The following is a 12,473-nucleotide window of genomic DNA, read 5'->3' on the forward strand; positions in this document are numbered from 1 at the left end:
AAACTTGTTTTATGTAGGGGCCTTTGCTTATGTTGTTTGCGACACTGATCTATTTAAAACAGAAGAAAATTTTGGCCATCAAACATTGTGTTTAAAAAGGTTATTTTTTGTTGAGCATTTAATTTTTAAATAATGAAAATATGACTAATTGTATAGATGAAGATTTATTTGGAGATCCAAAATTCTATAAAAAACCGATTAAAGATATCGAAGTATGTGAATTTTTAATATGTTTTTAAATTGTCTATGAGATATATTATTTTCTATCTCGATTATGATGTTCTTATAATAAGTATATTCAATAATTCGCATTATTATTTCAGGAAAAATGGAAACTAGTACCTGCTTTTCTAAAAATTAGAGGTTTGGTAAAACAACATATAGATTCTTTTAATTACTTTATTGCAGTTGAAATTAAAAAAATAGTTGAAGCTAACAATAAGGTAGTTTGTGATGCCGATCCTCTGTTTTATATAAAGTAAGTTCAGTGAAATATGTAATTGTTCTATTTTTATTACATTTATTTTGATAAACAGGTATACCAATGTTCAAGTAGGGTCACCTGATGTGGATGAAGGTTTTAATATAAGTAAACCTACTACCCCACATGAATGTAGACTGAGAGACATGACTTACTCGGCTCCTATAACAGTAGATATAGAGTATACTAGAGGTACTCAACGAGTATCAAAGACTGGACTGTTAATAGGAAGGTAAATAATAAATACAACTTACAAATTGGTATGTAATACTATTATAAATTGTTTTAGAATGCCTATAATGTTGAAATCCTCAAATTGTGTTCTTAGTGGTAAATCCGAATATGAATTAGCTAAAATGAATGAATGTCCACTGGATCCCGGTGGTTATTTTGTAGTTAAAGGTCAAGAAAAAGTTATTCTCATTCAAGAACAGTTAACTAAAAATAGAATGCTTGTTGAAGAAGGAAAATATGGTGTACAATGTCAAGTTACTAGTTCTACTCACGAAAAAAAGTCAAGAACTAATGTTTTCGTCAAAGGAAATAAATATTTTATGGGTCATAATACTTTTTCTGATGTAAGAGTATAGATGATTTGAATATTATTAAAGATAAATGTTTTATTGTGATGAATCATCTTCATAAATTTGTGAAAAACTACTAAAAAGTTATCAATGGCATACCAAATATATGATAATAATTTTTTTTCTAGCCTATTCTGATTTCTGTGGTATTTAAAGCTCTAAATATAATAAATGATGAGGAGATATGTAATTTAATAGGAATAAAAGATGTTCATAAGTTGATTCCAACTTTAGAAGAATGCCACAATTTAAAAATTTATTCTCAAGATTCTGCATTAGCTTATTTAGGAACAAAATTAGTTGTTAAACGATATGTTACTGCAGCTTCTAAGTTGAAGACACCAGCAGATGAAGCCCGAGATTTATTAGCAACTACAGTTCTTGCTCATGTGCCTGTTAAGGAATATAACTTTAGATTAAAAGCCATTTATTTAGGAATTATGGTAAGAAGTTTATAGTTTACCGAAAATATGTATTTATGTAAATAACTATTATTTTTGTACTTTTTTTTCAATTGTGTACATATTTCTAGGTCAAAAAGGTAATTGATGCTCAAAGTGATAATCTACTTTTAGACGATAGGGACTACTATGGAAATAAGAGGTTAGAATTAGCTGGTTCTCTTATTTCTCTAATGTTTGAAGATGTTTTCAAAAGATTCAACTGGGAATTGAAAGCAATTGCAGAAAAAACTATTCCAAAAATTAGAGCCACTCAGTTTGATGTTGTAAAATATATGAGATCTGATTTGATAACAAGCTGTTTGGTATTTGCTATCTCAACAGTAAGTACAGCATTTATATTAGTGATCAAATTGCACTATTATCCAAATACTCCAAAAATCTAAAATGTAAAACACCCAAAAACAAAAGAAGTAATGCTGCTAACGTAGGACAGACATCTCAGTATTTAGAAAGTAGATTAAAAGGGCATCAATACGATTAAAAACTAAACCTAATAATAAAATAAAATAACAAACCATGAAATATTGAAGTCGAAGGAAAATACTAGAAACATTGATAAAATAAAAGTGAAACAAATAAGCTGTCTAATAACAAAATACATAGCAAGACATGGGGACTAATGCCTAAGATGGTATACTAGGTATACCAAACCATCAAACCCATTATCACATACATAGCACTTGTTTGCTGGTCAAAACAAAAGGACAGTAAAAACTGAACAAGATGGCTAATATATCTGGGTATTACAGGAGCAATGTCAATCTGTCTCACCACAGCCTTAGAGGTGTTACTAAATCTACCTCCTCTTCATCTTATGCTAAAAAAAGTCATTTAGCGACGTCCACAGGCTAATCCAGATAGTAAAATTGAAGCTCGGCAATTTGACTTAGGATTGATTCTATAAGTAATAAAGCTTGAAAGCAGTGACAAACCAATAGACCAAATGCACAGTATGGTGAACATAGGCGTCCCATTCAAAGTGGTAATGCATGGTTCAAAAAAAACTTCCACAAGTTCGAAATATATCTCTAGAATACAAATGGTTCGATGCCAGTGCAAGGAACTGAATTGGGCACTTTTGAACCAAAATGCAAACTTTCACTATTGTTCTGATATAGTTGCCGGCAATAAACAAATGTGTTTGGATAGAAACCTCTCTAAAAAGCTTATTTTACTATAGAAGTTTATAGAGAGATAATTTATTTTGTTTCTAGGGTAATTGGACTATAAAACGATTTAGAATGGAAAGATTGGGCGTTACACAAGTTTTATCAAGGCTTAGTTATATTTCAGCGTTAGGAATGATGACTAGGGTCAATTCTCAATTTGAAAAAACTAGGAAAGTATCAGGACCGAGATCTCTCCAACCAAGTCAGTGGGGAATGTTATGTCCTAGTGACACTCCTGAAGGAGAAGTAAATTTTTTTTATGCTAGATGGTTTAGATTTGTACTTATCTATTAAATTTTACTAGGCTTGTGGTCTTGTCAAGAATCTGGCCCTTATGACACACATAACTACTGAAATCAATGAACATCCCCTTATTAAATTGGCAAAAAGTGCAGGAGTAAGATGTATTAACATGGTAGCTAGCTCTGGAATTCACGCCCCTTCATCGTACATGGTTTTTCTCAATGGTGAGCTTAAATTTTAATATCATAAACATAGGTGGGATCAATAACATTAAGCTATTATATTCGAATTTGAAAGATTTGTAATAGGTGATTTTAGGTAGTTATAGAAATTTTTTTATGAAAGTTTAAGGATACGTAATTTTCAATATAGATATTCCATCATTGTAGAAGAAAAAGACGAGGTACAAGAAGAACTTATAAAAGAGAACAGCCCAGTAGAACAGTAAACAAAAATTATTAAGAGGTTGAAACAGCAAACCTCAAGACCTACTGAAGCACTTATTAAGGCGTGCCAAGATCTTTGAATTTATTGATTAAATGATTGAAAATATATTTTTAAACTAAAGTTTTTTATTGCTAATAAAAATAATGTTTTAAATATTAAAATAGTGTGATTTTTCAGGTAATATATTGGGAATTACGACAAATTATAAAAGATTAATCAAAGTCTTTAGAAAGAGTCGTCGGTATGGTTATATATCTGGTTATGTTTCCATTTACCCTAGTCATTTACATAAATGTGTTTATATTAGTTCAGATAGCGGAAGATTATGTAGACCTTACATAATAGTAAACGAAGGTCGTCCTCTAGTTAATGATAAACACATCATTGAATTGGAAAAAGGCATAAGAGGTTTCGAAGATTTTTTGCAAAATGGTAAATTAACTGCAATCAGTAGTCATCATTTTTTTTTCATATATATTTATATAGGACTCATCGAGTTTTTGGACGTTAACGAAGAAAATGACAGCTATGTAGCTTGTTATGAAAAAGATATTACAATGCAAACCACGCATTTAGAAATAGCAGCTTTTACTTTACTTGGAGTTTGCGCCGGTTTAGTTCCGTATCCACATCATAATCAATCTCCAAGAAACACCTACCAATGTGCTATGGGTAAACAAGCCATGGGTAAGTAACCGATTTCCATTAAAACGTTTTGGTTTAGATAAGATCGCGATTAAGTTGGAATTTTCTCCCATAGCCATGCGACCTTGAAAGCCTTTAAGGCTATTAAGTGCACGTTTGAGCTAACTTGGGAGTGTATACAAACTCTAAAGGCAGTGGCTAACAGAAACAAAGTAACTGTAAGCAGGTAACCAAGGTACACCAGGCAATGAAGAAGCAGTAAGTCTTATTAAAACGGGGTAAAGACTCCATATTTTGGATTAAAGTCCTACTGTCGTCTCATAAGATGCCATGTCAACAATAAACTGAATAGGTGGCTAAAGATTAAAAGATTCATAGTTAGAAGTCCGAGGAACTTCTTCAGATGACAGGGAATATTTCTAACACACTTGAGGTTGGTTTTTTGATAGGTAGTTCCTCTGTCAAATACCACTTGGCAGACGACAATTGTATGTGAACAAGCCGTAGAGCAACATATCATCCATTCTGTGAACGTCCGGCTCATTTCGGCAAAAGCCTCCCAGAAAAATAGCATCCTTTGGAAGGAGTTTGGGTATTTTGCAGGCAGAACAATGAGATGCAGAGTTATTACTACAGATAAAATTCAGAAGGTGATGTGCTCATATGAAATTGAAATAAAATAAATTTTTATTCTAAAATTTTTTCCCAAAACCAATGCACAAAAAAAATAAGCACCATAATTTATAATTTTTTTAATAAATTGAGTGAAAAACAGTAAAAATGTAAAACGATTCATCATAAATGGTGATAAATGGTCATAAAAAGCCAATATGAACTTAGTTGAACCGACGTGAGGACAAGGTTAATAGAAACCAAAATAAGGTTCATAATATTGTTAAACATTTCAAAATTGATTATTGGAAAGCGTAAATTGTTTACTACTATTCTCAGATAATAGAAGTAATGTGGATAGAAATGGTATTAATTGTGATTATAATCCAGTGATCCAGAAAATGTAGTTAATTTTGTACCCTGTATTCCCGATGGGGGTAAGTCTTTATTTACATAAATCTCCGGATTCTTATCTTTCAATGTAACCATACACCACTCACTGTAAATAAGTTATAAAAAAAATTTTAATATAACTGGCTTCACGGTTCATGTCCTGGATGAGTTCGGAACAATATCGTAGGCAGTAGACCTTCCTTTTCAATTATTTTATCGAATATTTTAGGTACGATTGGTTACAATCAAAAAAACCGTATGGATACTCTTCTGTATAATCTCGTTTATCCGCAAGCACCGATGGTTACAACTAAAACTATAGAACTAACAAACTTCGATAAACTACCAGCAGGTCAAAACGCTACTATAGCTGTAATGAGTTACAGCGGTTATGATATAGAAGACGCTTTAATATTAAATAAAGCCTCTATTGATAGAGGTTTCGGTCGATGTTTGGTTTATAAAAATGCAAAGTGTATATTGAAGAGGTATCCCAATCAAACTTTCGATAGAATTCAAGGACCCATGTTGGATTCTGTGACCGGACAGCCCATGTGGAAACACACTGCTTTGGATAATGATGGCATTGTCGCTCCTGGGGAATTGGTTAAAAATAGACAGGTAAAGTAATATAACCTAAAAAAAAAAAAATTATATTTCTCTATAAATATTATCATTTTTAAGGTTCTTATTAACAAATCAGTTCCTACAATATCGACTGTACCAGGTAGTACCAATACATCTGTTGAATATAAAGAAAATACTATTACTTATAGGAACGAGGAACCTAGTTATATAGAAAAAGTGGTGATCACCACAAATGAAGATGATGCTACGCTTTTAAAGGTACTTTTAAGGCAAACTAGGAGGCCTGAGATTGGTGATAAATTTAGTTCAAGACATGGTCAAAAAGGCGTTGTTGGTATGTTCAATTCATTGAATAGAATGTTCCCTTGAGAATGATTGATTTAAAAAACCCTTTAAAGGTTATGTAACCTAACAAAAAAAACGTTATTAGTACGGTGACGATATTACGTCTAGATTAGCAGATTGGAACAGATCTCATATGAATTTCAAGTATTACAACTGTTATACATCCAGGTGTAATTTCGGTTGGTAATACAGGAAAAGTGGTAAAAAATCAAACTACGTATTAAAAAATAAAAAATTACAAAAATTCTGAATCTCTTATGTAGAGTTGGCGAAAATGAAACAAGTTATGATATGATACCAAGCTGAGCACCACTAGTTCTTTATTAAAAAGACATTTGAAAAGCAAGAAAATGAAGTGAAAGTAAAATAAGAAATTTTGTTTTTATTATAGGTTTAGTAGTTGAACAAGAAGATATGCCATTCAATGAATACGGTATATGTCCTGATATTATTATGAATCCACACGGTTTTCCATCTAGAATGACTGTTGGAAAACTGATAGAATTGTTGGCTGGAAAAGCGGGATTAGTTGAAGGTAATCGTCAAATTTTTCAAAGTTTCAAGTATTAGACCACATTGGAAAAATTTTTTCAGGTAAATTTCATTACGGTACAGCTTTCGGTGGATCAAAAGTATCAGATGTAAGTGAAGAATTAGCCAAACACGGTTTTAACTATCAAGGAAAAGATATTTTTTATTCAGGTATAACAGGTGAACCTCTCGAAGCATATATATACTCAGGTCCAGTTTATTATCAAAAATTGAAGCATATGGTGCAAGATAAAATACACGGCAGGTAATAAAATCGTCGATAATTTCGGAAATGAATGTGAATTTGATGTTATTTTTGGGTTATAGAGGCAGAGGTCCGAGAGCTGTGTTAACAAGACAACCAACTGAAGGAAGGAGTAGAGACGGAGGATTAAGATTGGGAGAAATGGAACGAGATTGTCTTATTGGTTATGGTGCTAGGTAATTATTATTTCTTCCATTGAATTAATTAAAAAAATAATCGATTAAATCATGTTTAATTTCAGAATAAACTACAACAAACTTTTAGGTACTCAAATACACTTTATTGTCTTGTTTTATTTGATTCAAATTCAAATATTTTGTATAAATCGATGTAACACCGAGTTTCTATTTTTTTTTAGTATGATGTTGATAGAACGTTTGATGGTATCCAGTGATCAGTGCGAAGTTGATGTGTGCAACAAATGCGGTTTACTAGGATATTGCGGTTGGTGTAATAGTTGCAAAAGCTCAGGACAAGTATCCAGTATAACAATGCCTTATGCTTGTAAATTACTGTTGACAGAATTACAATCTATGAACATTACTGCCAGATTGACTCTAACTCACTACTGCGAATGATGAAACCAAAACTTTGTCGGATAAAAATGAAATATTTTGTAAAATCTAGTAAGACGCTGGAATACCTTTATTTAAGAAGTGATATTCATTTTATTCTATTTATATTAGTTGAAGTTTTTGTACCTATTTAATAAAAGTTTAAAATTTTTGTTTTTCGATGATTTATTTCAAGTAAATGTCAATTTTAAATAAAAACACAATAAAGTTATAGAAAATTTATTTAATTCTTTTATTTCTACCCAAATTTTTTCCAACGATCGTCCCTATTCTAATAAATAAAATATTTGATAAAAAGAACCATTATTAATAAAAAATACATCATTCATTCAAAATAAATTGATATTTATTCAACTTTTGGAGGAATAGAACGAAAGTAAAGGTTGGCATTTTTATTACGATCTTAAAGGGCAATTCTCATGAAATCTCGAATTTATCTATCAATAAATTAATGAAAATAAAATTAATTCATCTTTGCTCTGAAATTTGGGCTATTTATCTTACTATTAGTGAAAAACATCCCCAGATTAAAGAGTTTTGACGATATAAATGTGAAGGAATGATGAGTAAGGTAAGGAAATGATTATATTTATTTTTTATTAAATCGTATTATTTATTCAAATACATATATTTGAAATTCGACTATGTTATATCAACTTACAAATTGTGGAATAAAGCAAAAGGGTAATTAAAAAGTTTTAATAAGTAAAAATGTACGGCATTACCTCATAACTCTTGATCCACTCACTCTTATTCAAAATGAGGAAATGACTGTGAAGGAATTATAACTTGAAGAAATCTCGAAACATAACCTTTCGTTACCTGCTAACTTTTCGCTATGTTTTCTACTCCTAAAAACATACTTAACAACGCCAACAAAATTGAAATATTATAATTACCTTTTTAATTCTTCACTGAGATGGAATGATTGAATAAATTGTAATATTTAAAAAATTACAACTGTTACTCTAACAAACTTGAAGTCAATTCGCCATTCCGAACAAGTTCCACCAACTGTGAAAAACTAATGCGAGTATTACCAAAGTCGTAAAAATATATCTACTTATCGACCGTTGGTAATATTGTGAGAATTATTTTTCAATGAATAAATATTGAGACAAGTATTAAATGACTTATGATCCTAAAATCAGAGAAATTATGAAAGTTTGTTGTATTTATAATAGACAAGTTATATTTCCAAACAGTATTATATATTTTTTATTCCTCACAAATACCCGTACAATCCCAAAGTTATTACCAACATTTTTAATGATGTTCTTTAAAAAAAATATCTTGAGTCGGTTTAAAAACTGCTAGGACAGGAGTTTGAATATTTCACGAGAATTGACCATATTATACGAAAATATTTTAATTTAGAGCCATCAAATTATGCAAAACATTATACAGTGACGATTTCTACAAATTTTACTGCGAACAAATATCAATTTGAAGGATATTGAATTCTTCGAAATTAAGCATATCTAAACCCTTATTCTTACATATCGTTCAGATAAAATCATTTGAAATAATCTTATTATGGTTTCCTAAAGAAACTATGATTTGGTCATGATTTGAATGTTCGGAAACTGATCGAGTTAATCGGATCGTAATCATATGTTATGATCCTGGTAGACCGGCGGGTAAATGCGATCAGGATTGTTTCATTTGTCTGTGGTTTTTATGAACTTTGAAAGTTATTCATTTTCCTTAAATGACAGTTTACTATTAATTATCATGAGCTTATTAATTTAAAACTTTAGTTCAAAATCCGCGAGAGAGTGGGTAAATCTTTGACTTTAACTGCTCAATAACAAATATTAAACATCTTAATGCAGTGGGGATGGAATCTGCTGACTAAGCAACTAACTTAACAATGGTTTTACTAATAACGTCAAAATTGTAAAATTAACATAAAAGTCTTTACAAAAATGTGTTTTTGTATTCTGCAATTTACCCTGTTCCCTTTTCGTTAATAATGAAGTCGTGAATTCACGTCACACGCATGAAATATAATGACAAGTACGTTGACGTCATGTATCGGCGCCATATTTAAAATAGTGTTGGTTTATCACGTTTATGTTACCAAGATAGTAATATATACAGAGTGTTTAGGTAAGTTGGTGGCGAAGAAAATAATTAATATTTATAAAAAGTTACGCACGGTCCAGAACCTAAAATGCAACTATCAGATATCAAAATTTAGCAGTCCTAAAAACTATTATAAAGCAAAGCTGTTAAAAAATATTTTTTCGACATTTTCCCTGTAGAAACTTGAATACAATTTTTCCCGTAAATCACTTGTAACGCATTGTCATTATTTTCTGCCATATTTACGTGATTTTACAAAATATCTTGTGTACATTTTCAAATTAATTCAAATCAGTAAAAATAGCTCCAACTTTTGGTGGAATTTCACTGAAATGTTATTTTCAGTGGCCGCCAATGTTTATGCGTGGCTCATTCTCTGGATTGTGCAAATAACTACTAAATATATTCTATAAAATAAACCTTTCTGTTAATCTAGAGAATCTGTGTTCCTTTAAACATCCATCGTAGCTGAAATTGTAAACTTAGTGAAACAATAATAATGCCCTCCAAGGGTAGTAATGGAGAAACGACAATAAATCTGTAGACGAGCGTCTGAGAGTGTGTATAGCTTGAAGACCGGATGCTCCTAAAACCCAAGGAAAGGGACCAGCTGCCTCGTTCACACCATTATAACGACTCAACCTCGGCACAAAGATTTCTCAATTTTTCTTCGGATTTTTGTCTAATGTTTTTCTTTGTACCGAGGCTCATTTTAACAAACGACGTGTTCGTTAGAGTTGAGATAAATCAGTTCTCATTCTTTTATCTTATTCTTATTTTAATCACGTACAGACTCGTTTTCCGATTAATTTAATTTGACATTAAATAAAATACAAAAGATTTTTATCTACAATAATAACGCAATCTAAAGATTTCCAAGAAAATATTGATGACAGTTCTTATTCGGGAAAAAATATACTTTTTTTCAACGTAATCTCCTTTTAGCTTTTTATACACCCCACAAAAATTATCGCATCAATCATTATTTTTTAAATATTTTAAATGTGTCGCATGTTTTTCGAATTTTATTATTATTACGAATTAAAACACCAATAGATACGCCTTTTGCAACATTTATTTTATATCAGTTTAATCTACAGAAGACAAAAATTTTGATTTAGCAAAACATGGAAAATATCGAAAAAATTGTACAAAACATTTATAGAAAAAAATGAACGGTGCTTAAACTAAAACCAGCCAATGAATTTCTAATAGCGTGTGTTGCCGCCCCTCGTTCTAATTACAGGCTCTATTCGTCTTGGAAGGCTTCTAAATAGGTTCTGGGCGTATCCTTGTGGTATGTTTTAAAAAGAACATTTTGAAGGTCATCTAGTGTTATTATTGGTGCCGGATGTTGCTGAATTTGCCATCCTAGATGGTCCCAGACATGCTCTATTGGGTTAAGCTCCGGGCCAATTCAGGGTGGGTATCTCGACCTCTTTTTGCCAAAAACCTACAAAAATCCATAACTCTACATTGAATGTCCGCGCCTAGCTCCTCTCCAACTCAACCGATTTAAGTGTTCAAAAACTCAAAAGAAAGAAGGTATTTCAGCGAGTGTTCTTAAACCAAAACGAAATCTGTAGCTATATTAGAACCTGAGATATAGATCTTTGAATGTAGAAAAATTGCCAAAAACTTACAAAAATCCATAACTCCACATTGAATGTCCGCGCCTAGCTCCTCTCCAACTCAACCGATTTAAGTGTTCAAAAACTCAAAAGAAAGAAGGTGTTTCAGCGAGTGTTCTTAAACCAAAACGAAATCTGTAGCTATATTAGAACCTGAGATATAGATCTTTGAATGTAGAAAAATTGCCAAAAACCTACAAAAATCCATAACTCCACATTGAATGTCCGCGCCTAGCTCCTCTCCAACTCAACCGATTTAAGTGTTCAAAAACTCAAAAGAAAGAAGGTGTTTCAGCGAGTGTTCTTAAACCAAAACGAAATCTGTAGCTATATTAGAACCAGAGATATAGATCTTTGAATGTAAAAAAATTGCCAAAAACCTACAAAAATCCATAACTCCACATTGAATTTGAGCGCCTAGCTCCTCTCCAACTCAACCGATTTAAGTGTTCGAAAACTCAAAAGAAAGAAGGTGTTTCAGCGAGTGTTCTTAAACCAAAACGAAATCTGTAGCTATATTAGAACCTGAGATATAGATCTTTGAATGTAAAAAAATTGCCAAAAAGCTACAAAAATCCATAACTCCACATTGAATGTCCGCGTCTAGCTCCTCTCCAACTCAACCGCTTTAAGTGTTCAAAAACTCAAAAGAAAGAAGGTATTTCAGCGAGTGTTCTTAAACCAAAACGAAATCTGTAGCTATATTAGAACCTGAGATATAGATCTTTGAATGTAAAAAAATTGCCAAAAAGCTACAAAAATCCATAACTCCACATTGAATTTGAGCGCCTAGCTCCTCTCCAACTCAACCGATTTAAGTGTTCGAAAACTCAAAAGAAAGAAGGTGTTTCAGCGAGTGTTCTTAAACCAAAACGAAGTCTCTATCTTGAATAGAACCTGAGATATTGAGGATAGAACGAGTGTATGTGAAAAACTCCCATAAGTAACGTACAGTGGGAAATCGCATTTGAGTATAACTTGAGAATGGTGAAAATTAGATGAAATCCGATGGTTGATGGCTGATTTGTGCATCAATATCTTTCATTGAAAAAAAAATTGAGCAAATCGGTTGGGTAGAACGCCTGAACGGATTCGGAATGGAAATCATCAATTTTTTTAATACATATATAAGATAATTGACGAAAAAAAGCGTGCAGTCAATTAAATCTTTTTCTGTTCTTAATCAAAACTTTAAAACGGTACATAAATCACCAATAACCATAAATTCACATATCCAAAATCAAACTAATATACAAACAAAAGCTCCCAGGAAATCTAAATGCCAAGTTTAGTTAGTTTGAAACAAAATATTTCGAATTATAATTTAAATAATTGTTTCTGATTGTTTTTACCCCCCTCTTCGAACAAAGCTATTATTAAATCGTCATTTTAGGTACATTTTACAAAATTTG

General features: G+C 31.5%; 1 protein-coding gene and 1 long non-coding RNA gene across 2 annotated transcripts; one reads left to right on the forward strand and one right to left on the reverse strand.

The window, feature by feature from the left end:
• Positions 1–6: 6 nt before the first annotated feature.
• On the forward strand, positions 7–7,564 carry LOC130903704 (DNA-directed RNA polymerase III subunit RPC2). Its single transcript, XM_057815942.1, has 16 exons — positions 7–212; positions 324–478; positions 537–713; positions 771–1,059; positions 1,194–1,508; positions 1,598–1,849; positions 2,744–2,944; positions 3,003–3,165; positions 3,566–3,820; positions 3,875–4,075; positions 5,268–5,659; positions 5,723–5,960; positions 6,363–6,506; positions 6,566–6,767; positions 6,830–6,943; positions 7,126–7,564. The coding sequence occupies exons 1-16, from the start codon at positions 141–143 to the stop codon at positions 7,343–7,345; spliced, it is 3,390 nt and encodes a 1,129-aa protein (XP_057671925.1). The 5' UTR covers positions 7–140; the 3' UTR covers positions 7,346–7,564.
• LOC130903705 (uncharacterized) lies at positions 732–8,360 on the reverse strand. Its single transcript, XR_009060765.1, has 3 exons — positions 8,242–8,360; positions 8,068–8,193; positions 732–5,674 (listed from the first exon to the last, which is right to left on the reverse strand). It is a non-coding gene; the product is annotated as an uncharacterized LOC130903705 (long non-coding RNA).
• Positions 8,361–12,473: the final 4,113 nt, after the last annotated feature.

The sequence above is a fragment of the Diorhabda carinulata genome, chromosome 2 (genome assembly GCF_026250575.1).
Source record: "Diorhabda carinulata isolate Delta chromosome 2, icDioCari1.1, whole genome shotgun sequence".
NCBI lineage: Eukaryota > Metazoa > Arthropoda > Insecta > Coleoptera > Chrysomelidae > Diorhabda > Diorhabda carinulata.

Coding starts and splice junctions, on each gene's coding strand:
- LOC130903704 (XM_057815942.1), top strand. CDS start 141: ATGACTAATTGTATAGATGAAGATTTATTTGGAGATCCAAAATTCTAT. Junction 5,660..5,722: donor AATTGGTTAAAAATAGACAG/GTAAAGTAATAT, acceptor ATCATTTTTAAG/GTTCTTATTAACAAATCAGT. Junction 6,507..6,565: donor AAAAGCGGGATTAGTTGAAG/GTAATCGTCAAA, acceptor AAATTTTTTCAG/GTAAATTTCATTACGGTACA.